The following is a 20673-nucleotide window of genomic DNA, read 5'->3' as shown; positions in this document are numbered from 1 at the left end:
CTAGAGTGTAGTAGTGTATAGTGTAGTAATGTATAGTGTAGTGTATAGTGTAGTGTATAGTAGTGTATAGTGTAGTAGTGTATAGTGTAGTAGTGTATAGTAGTGTATAGTGTACCAACCTACTCAGCACGCTGCTGCTGCTGCTACCGCCGCGACTCTCGCCAGCACAAGCGGACTGAGAAACGAACGCACGAATCAGCAAGACAGTAATTGATAAATTGCTATCATGCCGTCAAATATTATCTTGCATTGTCATATTTTGAAAGCACCACTTTAATCTGGCCCCTTTGGTTAAAGAAATACAACTAAAGTGGCTTCAAGGACGTAAAATGCAAACTCGATACAACAACAACAAAAAAATCTACATCAGCACAACATGGAAACGCAAACAGAGCCAATGTGACATCTTGGGCAGTGTTTCTTCGTCAGCTGTAAATGTCCCTTCGGTGTGTGGGCAGTGTGTGTGCTTGCTGCCACCCCAGTCCTCATTCTGTCAGTGAAGCAGAGTTGAGCGTGGCGAGTACTCAGGATGGGTGACTGCTTTGGAATTACCAGGTGCTGTGGGACTGAGGTGCGCAGGAGATCGTAGCACAGCACATGGGTTCTTGAATTCATCTGTACTGCGATTTCAGTGTTACACCCTTCATGTGTGTGTTCTCTGCCAGGTGCGACTCTCGCATTTTAACTGCCAACCTGAAAAGGGGGCAAAGCTTTGCTCGGTAATGACCAGCGATTGGTGTTATTGTTGCCCTTTGAAGCTCATATGAAGCTACGTTCAAGTGTGATTGGAGAGTAAATAAATAGATAGATATAACCTTGCAGAATGTAAAGACGTCATGTTGGTATTTAAGAAAATCAACACTAAATAATTGCACCGAAGGAATACGGGCACCGAGAGCATATTGAAAATTGAAGAGGCAAAATTAACGCGCCACATTTTTTTTCTGTTAATCTCACCCAAATATCATCCTGATTTTGTCACGGCATCGGGTCAGGAGACGCAATCGTTTTATGACCCACGGAAGTGGATATCAAAGAGCTGCACCTCCTAGATCCCATTCATGTAACCTGTGGTCCAAATTATATGTACAGGATTTTTTTACATTCCTTTTCAAAACTCGCGTGTTTAAACAGTTTTGTTGTAATGCATCATGCAAAAATATTTGAACAAATACAATACGATAATAGGAAACAGTCTAGCGATTAAAAAATACTTGCAAACGCAAAAAATCTTGGCCACATCTTTCAACAATTGCTAACTAATCCAGCCAGACATTTACGAGTTTCTGTCCATTCAGCATACCCTAGCAGGAGAATGCAAGATCCAAATGAAACAGCTCTTTACTTACCTCGAAAAGCCTAACATACTCTACTCTGAAATACTCTACAGGATTTATTTGTCCATTTCCATCATTGAGTGTAAAGGTAAGAGGCAAAGGTGCAGCCCTGCAATTGCTTACTTGTGGCACGACTGGCAGAAGGACCTCCACCAGCGGGAGATCTTAGAGAGCCCCTCTAGACGGCATTTGGTCTACTCTTCCACGTTGGTCAAATGTCTCGGAAGAGTTACGAGTACCCACACTTTACCCCACCACACACAAGCTGCTGATCGACAAACTGCGTCGAACCCGTTTTTTTATATCGCTGCTGGGTGGGGCAGATGCGTGGGAATTTTAAGAGACCTGCACCGCCCTTTCAAACTGCTGCGCCGGGAGATCGAACCAAACCGGCGACCCCTGGATTGCAAGTCTGGTGCGCAAACCGTGACGCCGTGTCCGAGTGCCATAGCACGTGGGAGGAAACCAGGGTGCCTGGTGAACACCCACGACGTGTGGCGAGGCTAACACAATCAACGTCCATACTCAGTGGGAAGCAGGCAACCTGCTGTGCTGCCATCTGCAAGGCACTCCATAGCCTTAATTAACGAACAGAAATGCCTTTCATTTTCATCATTCGACGCTTGCTATGGCATTTGTACGATGTTTTACCTGTGCTTTCGATTGTGAGAATTTTTTTAAGTTGTTAGTTTTTTTTATTAATGCGTGTTCCAAACGAGACGGGACCGTGCATCCATTTACTGCAGTGGGTGAGAATGGATTGAACAAATGCCACTAATGTACAGCCCATTGTGAACCGTTTAAGTAAAGTCATCGCTCATTCTCCTACCGGCATATAAGAGTAATATGGGTTCGTCCTCGCGATAATCGCAGTGATAATTCCTCGTTACGCGTGCGGCCTTCCCGAAAGGGATGAGTGGCTACTTGGAGTTCTTGAGCTCGAGTTTGTGTTTTTTTTTTGCGATGTATTTGTTCTACGTAATTCATCTGAACGACCCTTCAGTTGCGCTCCCCATTCACGTGCACTCCGAATAGTGAAGTGGGAGATGGGTGATATCGTGCGTGGCGGAGCACCGAAAGCGCACCTCCGAGATCCTGCTTTCAAATCCGACCATCCTCCCCCATGATTTAACCGGGTTCTTAACTGTAGTGAGTTGATGTTCTCAGCTGGAGCTGTTTTCATGAGCACTCCACAATCAAGTGCGTATGTATGCTTAACTTCTTTCGCACCGTACGTAGCCAACCGTGCTAAATCGCAGGTGTGGCGAAAGGACAACAAACTAAATAAAAAAAACTATGACTAAATTACTTTTCAATCTTGGTTTAAAAAGTGCATAGCTCCAGTGGATTCCTAATATCGCGAGAGAACATTCCAGACGGCCGCAGAAGCGCATCCGAAAGCGAGTGAAGCAGTGGCTGTCTTTGTTCGATAGCCAGCCAAAAGCCGCTGCAAGGATGGTGGGAGTTCGCGTGATGGTTTATGCTCTTTGCCGAGATCAGCGATGTATTTTGGTTCTTTTGTGGCAAGATCGTCGTGTGCTGACGAGTGCAACCTCATCAATGTGTCCGTTCGGCGAAACGGAAGCCAATGCAGATCGGCGAACACCGGACGGACGTTGTCCGATCTTGCAGTACCCGTCACCACACGTGCCAAAGAATATCGCAAGAATGAGAAGATGCACTATTAGATTCAATTTGGGTTGAAAAATTTCTGCGTATGCCATTTCTGGGAAGTGAAATGCTCGCTGTGATTGATTTGACATGCAAAGAAACACTGTGTGCAGGCAATGTAAAAGAGTGCGATCCCAACCAGCGGAAGTGACGACTGAGTCTTTGACGTCTCTTCTCTAAATCGCATCTGTCTTCACTTTGCATACTGCTCCGTGCACATCTTATGTCTTTTAAATAGTTTTTATTCCGTCCAGTACTGTTTGTTTAGGGATTTTTGTTGTTGTTAAAGGTGTTATTCAATGTTATTTGTTAAGGGTTGGGTACATGTACGCAAAGCGCTGCGAGGTCTAATAAGATTGGTGCTGTATTAAACCAAGTGTTGGTTCGTAATCCTCTGTCGGGGGGCCGCTCTGACACGAGGTGGAAACAACGCCGAAACCGAGACTCAGAATGCTTTCTTTGTCCCCTACCACGACAAACGATGGCAACATTGGAATGTAATGTATAGCAAAGATTAAATACTAAACTGATTTGTCAATCTTAAAAAAAACCTATATCGGCTCTGCAGCACAAACTTTCCTTTGTTAATGTTCACCTTCCCACCCCGCATAACGCAGGAGCGCGGTTGGTGAATTGTGTAGAAATTGTGGAGCGTGGCACTTCTCAGGATATTGATTCATTTGAAAACGTTTGTCGATCATTCAACGAATAATTATAAAACCAAAAGTAGTTCAACGTACCAAAAAAATCAGCAAACAAATCCGAGGCTTTCGTGACCAATATTATCCATAAGAGGGTTTTTGTGTTAGATCCCATAAATGTGTCGAGGCTTGGTTGCAATTGCGGGCTAAACGTCGTAATCGAATAATAAATGTTATAGGTTTACTCACCAACGCGCCGGAGTGTTCTAAACGTGTAACGAATTGGTATGCTTTGTTGACGTGCCAAACCTTATTAGTTGGCTATGTCGGGTGGTGGCGGGTTTAACGACACATTTATATCCACGTGACCTAAACCAAAACACCTCTATTATGGAAAACAATTCCTACGTACATATTTTAATGTTTTTTTGTAATGTGATCTGGCCTGGAGAGTGGGGGAGGGCGCTTAAAGGAGATACCTAGCAACAAACACCACCTCACTGCCATCTGCGAGTCACAAAGCAAGCCGTTTTAGAAAATTCCTTGCGAGTGCACAAAAACACACTTGTGGACAAGGCGAACAGAGAGAGAAAGTGTGGGGATTGCGATGCCATTCACAATCCGTAAACTGCAGTAATCGAAGGACAACTGCAGACAAAGCCGCGGATAGCAAAAGTGCATCACAGGTTCCTTGGTATGACCCAAATTGTTCAGGTAATTTCCCGCGAAGCATGCAGAGTAAATGCTCAAGGATAAATTGGTCAGACATTACAATGCCAAGACCTTCATGAAACAACTTCCCGGTGAGGCCGTCTTGGATAAAGAACAAAAAAAAGCATTATTGCTGAATGAGCATCATCTCTGTTTTTTTGTAAGAGTTTGGGGTGTGAAAAAGTGAGGCCTAATAGCCATGCACGCTAAAATAAACGCTCAGCTTATTTTCAAATTATAATATTTTGCAGAGCTAATGGCTGAGCAGCTACAGCTGAATTTGAGCCCTGACTAAAGTCACTTTACGAGAATTAAGGCCATCATTGCTTTAAAAGTTTAATTTAATCAGTTTTCAGTTTTATTGCTTCATTTTTATTTACAGAGAAATTATCTTATGGTATTAAAAAAAAAAGTTTTCTATCATTTTATAATAACTGCAGTTACTTTGACTTATATTATTCATATTAATTATCTATCCAGCGAAGCCCTCTGACGGTGTTCAAGACACTCTCCAAGGAGGGTTTCTGTAATTTGCAAGTTTAGCCAATTCCATTCGCCAACGTTTGAGAGGAAACTGCAGCACTCAGAAAAACCGCCCTCCCGAAACGAGAACGTGTCCATTTACAGATCTGAGCCAGCGGTGGAAATTCCACATTCCTATGGGCAGGTGCGGAGCCTACTGCTCGATTACTCAAGTGGGACTCGCTTTATAGACATCAATTGCTAATACAAAGCAAAGATAGATAGATACAAAGATCCCCTGTGACGGCTGCGCGAACCGCTACAGCGCGCTAACCGCTACACTACCGCTCCCCGCTTATGCACACACACAGGCACAAAGACACGCACACATACAAAGCAGAATCAGAATCCTTATTTATCCTGGAGAAATGCTCACGACTGTGCTCTATATAAACACAAGATGTCGTGTTTACACAGCACCGCAAACAGGTGTCATACAACACCGCTTTGCTTGAGAAGGTCACCACTATAAGGGACGTTTAAGATTCCTACGATTGTACTTTTCCGCTGCTCCTGGGGACTGAATTGTCCATGGTTAGACGCTCACAAAGCCGCTGCCGATGTGTTGATATTAAAGTGATATCGCAACAACCTCGCCGTTTCAAACGCCCCCCGTATACCATGGCAGTGGTGGACATTACACATTACAGTGGCCGGAGTCAGACCATCCATACTTCTACGACCGACTTCCCACAGCGGCACTTGATTGTATCGACCACTCAAGACTGATGCAGCGAGTGGTAACAATGGGATCCCTTCAATTTGCACTTTTCGCACCGACAATAACGACACAATAAATGGCAACGATGAACCCGGTGCTGTAATCCAACTTGTGCGTGCCTACCTTTCGGGTTTAAGTCGCTGGAAGGAGGGCAACGCGGCGTTTTCTGTGGTTGCACTGTTCCGGGCGACTCCGTCGTGAACCAAGGCACAGCTTGAATTTTCACCGCCATCATCATCATTGCCATCATCATTGTTATTATCACCACCACCACCTCCTCCATCAGTAGCAGCAGCACCACCACCACCATGAGTCTCATCATGATCAGCAGCAGCAGCGGCGGCGGCACAATCATCACCACCGTCACCATCATTATCATCGTCATCAGCAGGGCTGCTGTTGTTGTCTCCAGCCGAACAAGCGATGCGAAATTCAGAAACGATTCGTTCCAGATGTTGCAGGCGATGCTGCTGTTGCTCAATAACGTTCGCCTGGGCTTCCACCATCCTGCTGATCTCTTCCAACGATCCACGCGGTGCCTGCATTACAGATGTCTCTCTCTCTATAGATGTCTTATATCTGTCTATCTACAACGGCGTGCAGAACACACGCGCGCGCGCGCACACACACACGTGTAACATATATGTACAGCTATATACAAAGACGATTGTCCCCCCACCCCACCCGTACAGCCTAACACAGTGTTGACTGTTGGCAAAAGTGCTGTTGGCGAGCACCTCTTATCAACAACAAGAAAAAAAAACTCTCGCCCACCCAACAAACCGCACACCACGTCCACCCCTGCACCGTCACACAAAAGCGCACGGTGGCCTCTCTCCCTCTCTCTCTCGCGCGCGCCTACGGGGGGCTGTCCATGCGCAAGGCGGTGTTCGCGAGCGCCTATGTCAGACGGCCCTGGCGACCCATCCAGTCCGAGCGACAGCGAAGCAAAAAGGAAACACCCACGGCGATGCCCCGCGTAAAAAGCCCCTCGCTATGCCGGCGGTGAGTCAATATCAGCGAGCGTCTATTAAACCTCACTCCTCCGTGACCACACGAACGCACATGCATCAGCGCACGCCTAGATCCAGCTATAAAGACATGATCCTAGACCGGCCACGCCAGCCGTTCCACACCGTATCGAGGCGGTGGCAAGCGATGTTAGCGAACGCCTATTAAGACCACCCGACGTCAGCGTATGACCAACGCGCCGGAACGCTGCGATCCCAACAGTAGCGGCAGTAGTAGCAGTAATATTAATCACAGCATCGCTTACACGAGACACAGGCACCGAACACGACCGGTAAGAGCCTCAGCAGCGCGCGCACCCCCCCCCACCCCCCGAAACGATGGCTAACGACCGCGGCGATTAACAACAGGAATCACGTCTCTCTTCTCCCCGTCTCGCGGACGGATGCTCTCATAATCATCATCGTCGTACGGCACACGCTGCTGCAGAAGACGATTTGTATCGCATCGCTCCACAAATACCAGGCGGTAGCAGGGGATTGCTGATGGGGCGGGAGGAGGGGGGGTTTTGCTATATCGCACGCAATGCAATCGTAAAGTATCTCGAATAATTGCTACGCGACGTCGCTTGGCTTTAGACAGAATGGTCGCTCAGCTGATCGTGTTGTCCGCTTGTGCCCCGAGAGGAGGAGGAGGAGAGATGCATGGATGATGATGAGGTTGGTAGGGGTGGGGGGGATTCCTTCCTTCAGGTGCTTCTTTCTTGCTCTGCCCTGCGCGGTGGCTCTCCGTGTGTGGCTGCCTGTGGCTGCGTGTCTGTGTGTGTGTATGTGTGTGTGTGTGTTTGTGTCTGTGTGTGTATGTGTTTGTGTGTGTATGTGTGTATGTGTCTGTGTGTGTGTATGTGTGTGTGTGTCTGTGTGTGTATGTGTCTGTGTGTGTGTATGTGTCTGTGTGTGTGGCTGCGTGTGTGTGTGTCTGTGTGTGTGTCTGTGTGTGTCTGTGTGTGTGTATGTCTGTGTATGTATGTGTATGTGTGTGTTTGTCTGTGTATGTGTCTGTGTGTGTGTGTATGTGTCTGTGTGTGTATGTGTCTGTGTGTGTGTATGTGTCTGTGTGTGTGTATGTGTCTGTGTGTGTATGTGGCTGTGTGTGTATGTGTCTGTGTGTGTGTGTGCGAGACACACGAATTATCACAGCAGGCAGCAGCCGCCTGTGTGTTTGTGTGGTCTGGTTTAGGTGCGCTCCAACAGCACTTGCCCCAGCACGATGTTAAGGCTATACGGGGCGTCTTTGGCTATGTGTGTGCCTCTTGGGAGGTGTAGTGAAGTGGTTGGCGCACTGCGCTACGAACCACGACAACCCGAGTTCGATTCCTGCTCGCAACCAACATCGCTCACGAACGAATACCTTGGCCGCACCTAGGTCGACTCAGCCTTAAATGAGTATACCCGGTGCAGTGTGTAAACATCCGAGCTCAGAGAGACAAAGGCGGTCGGGCGTGGTGTTGGTTGCACCCATCCGTTCGTTTGCCGTGTTGGCCTTAATAGGTGCTCGCTAACAGCACTTGCCCCAACAGTCCGTTATGGCGATACGGGGGATCGTTGTCTTTGTACGTGAGCTTTATGAATGCGTGTGTGCATGCGCGTCAGTATTTGAGTGTGTTTGTGTGTGTATGCAATGCGTACAGTACGTGTGAATAATGTCTGGGGTTCGTTTGCTAATGTGCCTGGCGAGCAATATGCACTCCACCGCTATGGATTATCCCCATCGACGATATAAAAAAAATAGTGACGGAAAATGAATGAACACATACTCCTTAGATTCAACACACCGCAAGTGCCCATCAATAATGCTGCAATGACACTCGCAAAACGCATTCAGTGCTCACATTGATACTGCGGATAATGTGAATTAAAGGGAGAAAAACGTGGATTCATTACCATCATACTAATAATCATCATCATCATCAATGGCATGGGCATTCCATTGCCAAATGAAGGCTTCTGCATGCCACTGCCAATCTCTTACGATTCTGTGATGTAATAATCTACGTAGCACCTGCACACAACACGATGTTAATCGCTCCACCTCATCAGGGAAGTGCAGTGCCGGAATGCTTTCAAGCTGTCAATTCCGGTTCAGTGATTCTGCACTTGCTCTATTACCATAGTACTATACTGCCTTCAACTTTTATGAACGACTGGGTGTTTAAGGTTAGCGATTTGTCGTAATATCTGACTGTATAGAAAATGGAAAACATACATTTACTTTACTGTGCAAGTAAAAAATGTAGTGTTTTAATATTTGTGTGTTTTTATTTTATTTAGGACCCCTTTATAAAATCATGGTACAGGCCCCGCTCTAGCTTCATCCGAGACTGGGGAGGTGTCCTCTCAAAAAAGCATTCAATTCCTTGGATGCCTCTCCGCTATGTACGTACGCACGCACGTAAGGTGAACTTCTTTCGCACCCTACGTAGCCAACCGTGCAAACCGGAGGCGCTTCATGGTCATTGAGTCGTCATGCCTTCGAGCGATGTGTCCCGGCTCACTCGACTCATTATTACAGTTATTCATCATTTTTTAACAGGAATGTTAATTTCATTCATGGTTTGGCTATTAGTAATTACATTCAGCCTAAATTAAACATTTAGGCATGATTAAAACACAATTTACAAGTGTTGAAACAGCTGCACCAAGATTGCACTGAGAAAGTAACAAGATAGATATGACGAGGAGTCAGAAAATGTGTAATGGATCGACCCAATTTTTTTATTTTTTTGGGAAGTTGGATCGGAAATAAGCATGAACAGCAATGGTGCAAAGATTAATTAACCCAGATTTTGCCGGAGACGAACCAATGGAGATTAATTACAAGAGATTAAGTAAATAAGGATGCAAACGTGGGCACTGACAGGGTCGCGTAAGGATAGCACGGGACCTAAGTGGTTGTAAATAACAACTGAGACAGGGACAGACAGACCCAGATGAGGTGAGACAGTGTTCGGGGAAAATGGGAGTTGCCGGGTCGAGGAGTGGATAAAAGCTGGCGTGGAACGGGGCTCTGGGCTGCTGTGGAGGAACCAGGAAACTGTCGTCGCCGTCGTCGTCATCTTGGAGCGGGTCGTCTTCATCGTCTTGGATCGGCCACCTTGTAGTCTTGCAAGGCGAGAGTTAATATTGTCTCCGTGACTACTACGCATCCGCTCCTGTGTAGCCAGCCAACGACGTGGGGAGCGTAGCGTAGAGTCACAGAAGTTACCCAGCTGTGTATATAGTCAACTCGCGGTTACTCATTTAATTAGCAGTGAGTCGGCAGACTTTATTCACAATATATATAACTGGACAAGACGGTGTCTCTGAGAGCTGCATTATACATGAACACCAGCACCGAGGAGCCAAAGCATTCTCGCCACGCAAACCCCTTCATTGGCTGTGTCGGCCGAAATAGATGCCCACTATCACGGCATTTGCCCCAACAGCCAATACGGTTACAAATACTGCATGGAGATTATTTGTGTGTCAATACCTAATTACGTGTGTCCGTGTAATGGGCATGTCCCGATGTGAATGTGTCTGTCCCAGTTTTTTTTATATCCCTGTGTGTAAATGCGTGTCTATTTCCGGCGATATGTGTCGGTTAATGAATTCACGTATCTATGTGCATCGGTGCATTTGTGGGAAACTGTGTTTCACACCTTGCGCTGACATCAGTGGCGAGCGTTAGCAGAACTGGTCCTGAGCCTCGCCTAGGTCGGCTCAGCCTTAAACGAGCACCTGCTATGGCGTGTAAGAATATATCTGCGGTGGGCAGACGAGAGCAGAGGGATGCCGTGCCGGCCATACCACCCTCTGTGTGCGTTGTGCCGGCTTTAATAGGTGCTAGCTAATAGCATTTCCCCGAGAGCCTATGCAGGCGATATGGATTATCTCAGTCATACTTCAGCGTGCGTGAGTGTAGACGTGATTGTGTGTTGACACTGCGTGCAATGCGGATTTTTAGCTCGACCTGATTTCATACTCAGGAGCAACACCATTTAACCCCTTTGTTAGCCCTCCACAACAGGAAATTATTCATGCACAATACTTCAATGAGACAAGGGCTCTTGAATACAGCACTATCTGATAGGTAAATCATGTAAACTATATATTAACCCTAATCTCATTAATGGAATGCCAACAGTGTGCAGGACACACATGATTTCATCCAAACAATTCCAATCAATTGGTATATTAATTTTAAGCACCATGCATTTGCATACAAAGCAACTAATACGTACTTATTAATGTTGTCATGAGTTAGCTGACCGATGCACATTCTCATGATACTGTGGAATGAATAGAACGCTTACAACTAGAACATTCCAATTGTATCATTAATTTCCACCCTTTTTTTAAAGGCTTGAAGCTGAAGTCGTGGGCATAGCTCGCTACAAGTTATCAAATCTCTATCCATGAGCCTATAAGATCGTCTAGCCCTAAACTCCCAATATCTGCAGGAGGGGAAAACTCTTCTCTATACGCAGCCCTAGTCTTCCTAATATCTGTATTTCTTTAATGTGGATAAGTGGAGTACATCCACCGATAATCCCACAGACAACAGCATCCAAAATATTAATCTTCCACATGTTCATTTATATGCGTTCTCCTATATTAGTGTAATGACAAGTCAGCCTGCAGTGCGAATGGACTAGTGGCTACGGGAGGTAATGATAGGGGAGTCAGCCTGCAGTGTGAATGGACTAGTGGTCACGGGATTTAATGACAGGGGAGTCGGCTTTCAGTGCGAATGGACTGGTGGCTACGGGAGGTAATGATAGGGGAGTCAGCTTGCAGTGCGAATGGACTATTGGCTATGGGAGGTAATGAGAGGGGAGTCAGCTTGCAGTGCGAATGGACTGGTGGCTACGGCAGGTAATGAGAGGGGAGTCAGCTTGCAGTCAGAATGGACTATTGGCTACGGGAGGTAATGAGAGGGGAGTCAGCTTGCAGTACGAACGGACTAGTGGCTACGGGAATGATTGATAATAGAAGCGTGGCCAGGTGACGGAAGAGGACAGTGGAGTCTGCTGGTAGAGCGAGCGGTCTAGAACCAGCGAGAAGGTTCGGGAATTGGGGCGTGGCCTAGGACCGTATAAAAGGGAGATGCGCGGGAGACTCGGGGCTGTTGCAGTGGGGGTCGGTGTGAGCACGTGGCTCCTTAATAAAATAAACCATCTCAAGACAAGTGCGTCCAAGTCGTCATTACACGAGTACTGTCTGTGTATTCCCAGCATGTCAATGGCATTCTACAGTATAGGGTTTCCCAAACTCCGGCCCTCAAGACCCGTCAGGCTCACCACTTTCCACGTTCACCAATTTACCTCATGTTCAACTTAACTCGATCCACCCGATTACCATTAAACACGTACCACGTGACGTGTTAAGCAATTAGAGCTGTCTGCATTAAGACGGAGCCGAGTTTAATTAAGACTGACATCTCAGTGTCTCTGTGTACACGTGACACGGACAGCGTCGATTGCTTAGTGCGTCGCGTGGGACGTGATTGACAATCATCCGGCGCGTGCAGCGTGGAACGAGTTAATTTGTATTTGAACGGGGTGTGAATCGGTGCGTCTGGAGGACTGGAGTTTGGGATTCCCTGCCGCACTGCGCAGGGTGGTTCAGATGTCTCGTGACCCCAAATTAATTGACCCCGAGCATGTTTTGCTCCTTTTCACATTAATTTCTGTCTTAAATAAACCTTACTTAAACATTATTAAGTTTTAGAGAATTAAATGGTGGCCACACGATATCTGGACCACCCTGTATAACCTGCATGAATTCACCGTCACTAAAGTCCAAAGTGCCTCCTTTCTCTTGAGCAATGGTACATTTGCTGAAGGGTTTCCTATGGCCAATAGCGGTCACTCCGTGAGACAGCAACTTTTGACTTCCTTGTACCACGTGGCACAAGCCTTACCAGGCATTTGTTAGCTTACCTGCAAAGAGATGATGATGATGAGTCAACTCCGGCCAGGATTTGAACTCAGACCTCACAAGAGCGCTGTTGCTCAAACAACTGAAATATTAAATCCGGTCTCTCTCTCCATATACATATATCGCATGGGGTCGCACGCACACACAGATGCTGGTTGTAATACGGGTATCACATCACTATAGGCGTTGCCCAATCTAATATTAGACGCGGCGGTGCCAGTAACTGTTCACTGCCTCATTGTAATAAAGGAACAAAAAGAAATGCAGCACCTGCATATCCCCACTTCAATATAACCGGTTGGTTGTGTCCTTGCCTTTTGTTCTGGCTTGTGAAAATTACACGCGCGCAGTTAAAACAGCACGCCGAATCATAGCGACGCCTGTTGGCATCCTCCCCCCCCCCTCCGAGACTTCATTTGTAATTAAGATGATGTTCGCTTCGGTGGCTGTGGGTGACTGAAGACAGTGTCGGAGCTCTGAGCAGAAACGTCTGTGATGCTCGGTTCTACTATGGTCTCGGTTTTCTCCTCTCATCAACCATCTCGAAGAGTCCTTGATGCGCTGCGTTCAAAGTGTTGTGACGCTCGCAGATTCGCCATGCTTATGTCCAGTGCCAGTGTTGAGCCGGTGGTGGGAATTCTACATTCCTGCGGCAGGGAGCAGTCCGTCCAACAAACAATCACCAAGTGGTATTGTCTTGCCACGTGTTTTTTGTTGTTATTATATTCACCCCATTCTAGATTTGAAGCTTTCGTGACTGCAATGATTCATACTGTTAGTTCTTTCGGTAAAGTCACGTAGGTAAAAAATGAAATTAAAATTATTTTTTTTATTAATTTTAATTTCATTTTTTACCTACGTGACTTTACCGAAAGAACTAAGAGTACATATTCACCCCAAACATTATTATGGTGATACTGATGAAGATACTGATGCTGTTGATGATTATGATCATGCTACTGATGATTATGATCATGCTACTGATGATGATGCCACTGCTGCTACTGGTACTGCTGATGATACCATTGCTACTATGCGTAATGAGGATGATTATGTTGTTGCTAGTGATGCCGCAATTGATGCTGCTGCTGTTGCTAAGGTTAATGTGATGGTGACAAGAATATTATTCAGGTCACCAACCTACTTACTGTAATGCATGGTCATCTTGATCAGCGAATCTGTACCTGTTGTCAAATAATAACTGTCCATTCAACAAGAGCATATATTTAACGTTAACTAATCATGGTTTACATTTGTAAAAAAACGCTTTTGAAAAATTCGAGGCAAAACAAATGCATATGCTCCAAGTTTTAAAATATTTTTTATATTCGCACGACAGTAAATATGTAATAAATTTCCTATTAAATAACAACAAATCTCATCTTTTTTTTGTAGTTTAATACTTTTGACTCTGCATGCTCTAACCATAAGACGTGAATCACGTATTTCCACATTAGTGCTCTTATATATTAATGTATTTGCAAGGCTCTTAAATAAAGGCAACTTGGCAGGCTCAGGGGAGTTTATTCTGTGTCGGAGACTTGAGCCGGCACAGCTGAGATCTTGGGTCCCAGGTCTGGGTTCTCAAATGTAGCGAGCTTCATGATGGTCTCAGCACAGTCACCTCTGACTCTGCAATGAAGCCCACATCGTATTAAATTCGGGGTTGTCACTTAATTTGTTTCATATTTTAGGGTTGACAACTAAACATTTTAGATTGTTTTCTGTGTGATCCACACTCTGATCGGAATACATGCCCAGTTGATCATTCGTTGTCCGGATCCAACATTTTCCGGCCGTCCCGGGCCCGATCCGGTGAAACCGGCAAAACTGCTTCAAAGGCGATCGACACCACGTGCGTGACAAAACAAAAGTAGCTACGCTTGATTTCAGTGTTAAATTTTATATATACACTACATCGTACACTACATACAACTTAAACAAATATATACTGCACGGATATACATCTCCCCACGCAGCGTATTCGAGATTTGAGCGGTAAGTAGGGTACAGGAAATAAAGCAACTTTTTAAAGTAAGATATTTATGTTGTGTCTATTTGTATGATTATTGATGCCAATTTGCAATAGTAAACACATTTAAAACACTCGTTTAACCCGCCACCACCCAACACAGCCAATTAGTAAGGGCTGTCACGTAAACAGAACGTGGCCAATTCGTCACTAGTACAACACACCGGTGTGTTGGAGAGTAAACTCACAACATTTACAATTCATGTACGGCGTTTCGCCAGTAATTACAACCAGCATCATCAGGCGACAGCCTGAGTTGCGAAAACACCCTCCTGTTTCGGTCTTAAATAAGGGGATAAATGTAGTGATTGATTATCAGGCGTTTTTGAAAACCGGCGTCCCCGAAGCCGCCGGATAATCGACGATCTACTGTACATTGATACACAAATCTATCTCTCTCTCATTCGATACAATTGTTGCACCCTCTATTCGAGAGCGCTACTTCAGTGATTGTCTCGCTCGGGTTTGATTGACGGCCTTTATTGTTGAGGTGCAGCGCGCGCTGCTGGGCACGAGCGAACGAAGCCAAAACAAAACCCGTAGCCACCCCTCCCCCCTCCTAAGCAGATCAGGATTCATGAGCTACAACAAAATAAAGAATAAGGGGGTGTGCGCCATACACTCTATCACCTCCATATCAGCTCACAATATCTAGTTCCGTTACAATTATTGAAATGCGGTCTCTTCACTCTGGCTGCAGGATGGTGCAGTGGCATGAGGGGGGCACGGGGTGGAGGGCAATGCCCCTCCCAGACAGAACACCTTTTTGAAATATATATTTTTTTATTCCACATCCTCATACGTTGCAACGTCCTGACATTCTGGACGGCATTTGCCAGGGGCATCGACAGTATCAGGCACAGCGGACTCTTATCAGAGCAGGGGGAGGAAGGGATTTTCTTTGGGTGGGGGATTGGCCAAGTTATCGCTGATCTGGGCTCGGGTGTTTAAGATTGTTCTAAGGTTTAGGAATGGACCCCATGCACGTGCTGTGTTCTTCTTCCTTGTCTTTGAGCTCATAGATCAGATGCTCCAGTGCTGAGATTGGGCCCTTATTAATACAGCCATTGAGTATGGGATGGGGGGTTCGTGATTCATCCAAGCACTCAATGTGGTTTTCCTGGCCGCTATATTGGAAGTCCAACTGGACACCTTCATTAATGTATTCTCAGTAGTATACAATTAAAATAAAAACATTTCGAAATAAAAAATAATTATATGCACCAGCGATTCCTAATGTGAGGGATCCCCCCCCCCTCCCTCCCCCCAATATAGAAGTCAAACTCCGCAGGTGCCTGCAGTGGTAACACTTGCGCCTGAGAGCAAGCTCGTCCACAGGGTCGGATTACGATTTTGTAGCCCCCTGGGATGCAGGCACTGTGAGGCCCCCGGTGATATTGTCAAAAGGAAAACAAAGTTAAATAAAACATTTTTTTTACAAGGCTAACAACAAATAAAAATCAGCAATTCTAGATTTGAAGCTTTCGTGACTTCAAGGATCCATACTCTTAGATGTTTTCGGTAAAGTCACGTAGGTAAAAAATTAAAATTAATAAAAGTAAAATTAAAATAAAATTAAAATCCTCCGAAACGTCGTGATTTTTATTTTATTTTAATTTTACTTTTATAAATTTTTATTTTTATTTTTTACCTACGTGACTTTACTGAAAAAACCATAGAATATAAAATTCAGCATTCACAATTGAAATTCCTTTTCACTTAATCTCTGGAGGCCCTCCAGCTGGTGGAGGCCCCTGGGTTGCAGCCCCTAAAGCCCCCACGTCTTAATCCGGCCCTGCTCGTTTCGATTCCCAACTCGGGCACTTCTCTGTGTGGAGTCTGCAAGCTCTCCCCTGTTCTGCACAGGTTTCCTCTGGGTTCATTGGTTTCCTCCCACAGCAAATATACCACCACAAAGTGACAGGTTATTGGGCAAAACGTCCCAATGATTGACATTTACCGACGATTTACTAAATGGGGGTTACACGCGACAGCAACATCGACAAACATGGCAGGACCCTCCTGAAAAAAGTCTTGAGACTCAGTGAGGCTTTTCTGGGTAAACAAGGGTGAATTAAAACAGTAAACATCTGAATTATTTTACAAAAATGTGTAGCTTGTCTAACGTATAACATCTGTGGTGACGTGATGCGATTGCCAGATGTTAACTACCTGGCCCGGTATACAGTAGGTCGTGGGTTCGATCTCGACCCTGACGCCTGCTGCTGTATATTTGGAGTTTGCATCTTCTCCCCGTGGTCGTGTGGATTATTCTCCGGGTCCTCCTGTTTTTCTCTCCACATTTAGAAGCAACGTGCATCTAGAGTATGTTTGCCGCTAGAAATGTCCACGTGATAAGCCACTTCGTTGAGCTATCATTTGTGGCCCGGTCGCTTCTGAAAAATATTCACATAGCGCAGTGGGCCTTACCTGGGAATAAATAAATAAATAATGCTTTTGTTATAGTATTAGGTTTTTACCCTTTCAACTGGTACAAAAACTGACACCTTTATACAAGGCATCATGTTTTCAATAACCACAACACAAGCAGTCAAAATGCAAACAAAAAGAAACAACTCTGATAATGATATGCACTGTCCTTGAAGTTGATTGGTCCACACCCGAGACAGCTTTTCTTAGAGCCTAGTCTCCATTGGTGTTGGATCAGATGACGTCAAAAGGCGTATAACTCAAAAACAGCGCACTATCAGAGTATTGAGAGCTCGGGGGAAGCATTTACACTATGAGACCTCCTTTACCAGTGGCAAAATATAGTAGTAGGTTTTTACCCTTTAAACTGGTACAAAAACTGACACCTTTATACAAGAATAATTTAGTTGTAGCATCGTTTTGTTTTCCTTCTGCTTCGGGCCATCAATGGGCTGGTACCGCCACCTCTCTTGCCGGCCTCTTGGCTGTCTGTGATTCTGTTGCAGGGCACACTTACAAAGTCACTTGTTACCCCTCAAAGGGTTCTCACCTGGGGAAATGAAGTCCATCATCCGTACGCAAATCCAAAACACTCGTCCCTTCTAAATTCCAGCCGGCACGTGCGCTTTCATGGCACACGCAGGGCAAATGTTTACCAACATTAAACTAAACAAACATCAAAGTGGCTCCGCCGCTCAAATACGCACAGGACACTATGAGATCTCTTTTACCAGTGGCAAAATATAATAGTAGGTTTTTACCCTTTTAACTGGTACAAAACTGACACCTTTATTCAAGGCATCATGTTTGCAATGACCACAACACAAGTAGTCAAAAAAGCAAACAAAAAGCCGTCTCGGGTGTGGGCCAATCAACTTCAAGGACAGTGCATATTATCATCTTTATCAGAGTTGCTTCTTTTTGTTTGCTTTTTTGACTACTTGTGTTGTGGTCATTGCAAACATGATGCCTTGAATAAAGGTGTCAGTTTTGTACCAGTTAAAAGGGTAAAAACCTACTATTACGCACAGGACAGTTTTCATCTCCACTGGCGACGGACTCCGTGGTGGAAATTCCACGCTCCTATGACAGGAGTTAATGAGATCTGCGGATCGCGTGCCAAGGGGTAAAGTATTCGTACTCCCAACCTCTTCCAAGAAGTCCGGCCAGCGTGGAAGAGTAGACCAAGAGACTTTCTAGAGGGGCCGCCGAGAGCTTTTGTGCCATCAGTGGTGTGAATAAGCAATTGCAGGACTGCACCTTTATCCGTTCCATCATAGGAACCCGTTCATTTGCCATCTCTTCAGTATTGCGTTCTTAGTAAACGTTACGTGTTTTTTTTTATATAGCCTAAAGGAGGGCTGATGATGGATCCTCGTTTGGTTCAATTAAACCAGTCGGACGATATGAAGGCGTGCAGCTCAATATGGATCAGAGACCTTTAAGCGTGAATGGACTCCGACTGCAGGTACGTGACAACCATCTATTGGAGCTGTTCTCTGAATAATAAAATAAAATGTGCCGCTAGTGTAATCAATGCAAGAGTTCCACACTGACACCATCTCTGTGGCATGACGTGAGACCCATAACCACAGATGGAATATGATCGGGCAGCAGCATCAACAACAACAAAACATTCAAAACAACAAGGAAAAATTACGCTACTCTCGAAAATAAATGCCTTAAAACGCTTACTCTTCACAGAACACAAAATAGGGCTCCTTGGTTCTTTAATGAGCAATTACAAGCATTCAAACGCACGCTTGGCAATTAAGGGGGAGGTGTGTAATTGCCGATGTTGGTGTTTAGTGTGGGCATGTGTGTAGCTCTTCATTACGCGTTGCGTGATGCTCGCTGTAATGGGCATCATCATCGTCGTCGCAATCACCGCCATTACCTGTACTTACAAGCGTGTAAGAGACCATTGAAATAACATGCGTGGTTTTGTTGTTGTTGGGAGATTGAATGAGGATATAAATTATACAGGGTACGTGGCCGATGCTGTGTTTTTTTGTACGTCTTTAAAAGCGCGTCCCTGTGAGACGTGACACTGTGCGTCCACGTCGTTTGGGGGGAGCGGTGGAGCAGCGGTTAGCGCGCGATGCCACGCTACCAACTTGGCAGAGACGCAAATTCTCGACACTCCAACTCTTTGTTTTTTTCGGTAAAGTCACGTAGGTGAAAAACGAAATAAAATAAAAATAAAACAACTAAATTAAATCACGACGTTTCAGAAGCAACGTCGTGATTTAATTTAGTTGTTTTATTTTTTATTTTACTTTGTTTTTCACCTACGTGACTTTACCAAAGAGTATGGATCCTTGCAGTCACCAAAACTTCAAATCTAGAATCCTCGACATTCGCTCAGTCGAGGATGTGTTGTCCTTCCCCGCACATCCGATTAGCACGGTCGGATATGTTCGGTGCGATAATGATCGGAAACGTTTCCGGGCCTGCCCTAGGTCGACTCAGCCTCGAAATGCGTATCCGGTGTGGCGTCCAGGACACCGCCACTCGGGAGACAGAGGCGGCCGGGCGTAATGCGGTTAAGCCTCGCGTTTTAAAAATCGACGCGAATGCGAAATGTACTCATGATTTAATTTGAGCACGGGAGTGGTGAGATATTGTTTGCAGGTGCTCGTGAGAAAGTTGGGCCGTGGCATCGACGATTCCCGCGACAAAGCTCTCTGTCTCCTTTCGCACGAAAAAGCAGTTCTAAATGCATTCGTTTTCGATCTGGATGTAAAAGTGCACAGCTCCAGTGGCTTCGTAAACTATTTGAAGGAAGAGCGAGCGTTCCAGACGGCCGCAGAAGCAGCATCTGAAAGCGCCGCGCGGCGTTGCCGGTAACCGTCTTTGTTCCGACGTCGAGCCCAAAATCCGCCACTGCTGCTGCTGCTGCGATGATGATGACCGGAGCGCGCTTTGGTGCTTTCTGTTCCTCGACGACATCAGCAGCACGAGGTCACTCAGCACCACGTGGTCAAGCAAGCAGCACGTGGTCAAGCAGCAGCACCACGTGGTCACTAATCACGTGGTCAAGCAGCAGCACGAGGTCACGTGCTGCGTTCTGGGTGCAGCGCGAACGCGTCGAGCACGCCCGTGTGCGGCGACTGCTGCGGAGCTCATCGGCGTAAGGGGCCATCCATTGAGTCGGCACGCAACAATCTGTCACGCACGCGGACTTTTTACACCCCCCCCCCACCTTGCGTATGTACGCTTGACGCACCCCCCCCCCCTCCCCCGAATCCTATAGAACGGTCGATATTTAATCCACGCAGAAACGACCAAGGATTAATAATATTAACGTGTTTAAGCAAACAGATAGTCCACCGCCGGACTATTTAACTCATTTGAAGGCCAATGTAGACAAATTATACACTATGTAACACAGTTATTGTTCCTGGGTACTAAGTGTTATTTTTTAATGGCTTGTGCCTAAAAAGTATAAAACATTTATATTATTGCCCACAAACTTTACTTTTGTGGCCAGGACTTTATGTGAACGAAAGACACAAATGCACACGTTTTCTCATTGAAAACAGGTAAATTTATAAATATCACTGTCGTGGTCACACAAGCAAAGTTTGTGGGGAATAACAGCCATTTTATTTACTTTTGAGGCATAAGCAATTATAAAATAACACTACCCAGGAAC

The 20673-nt window shown here is 45.6% G+C and overlaps 1 protein-coding gene across 1 annotated transcript in view; it reads right to left on the bottom strand.

Annotated features, from left to right (window-relative positions):
• LOC144946124 (uncharacterized) overlaps positions 1-7385 on the bottom strand; it is an 80565-nt gene extending 73180 nt beyond the window's left edge. Inside the window, exon 1 of the mRNA XM_078874885.1 lies at positions 5727-7385. Coding sequence (XP_078731011.1) covers positions 5727-6109 — 383 coding nt within the window. The 5' untranslated portion in view covers positions 6110-7385. The remainder of the gene's footprint in view (positions 1-5726) is intronic.
• Between the last annotated feature and the right edge of the window lie 13288 nt (positions 7386-20673).

The sequence above is a fragment of the Lampetra fluviatilis genome, chromosome 40, assembly GCF_964198595.1.
Source record: "Lampetra fluviatilis chromosome 40, kcLamFluv1.1, whole genome shotgun sequence".
Taxonomy (NCBI): domain Eukaryota; kingdom Metazoa; phylum Chordata; class Hyperoartia; order Petromyzontiformes; family Petromyzontidae; genus Lampetra; species Lampetra fluviatilis.
Note: the sequence above shows the minus strand (reverse complement) of the source record. Positions and strands in the feature narration are given on the sequence as shown.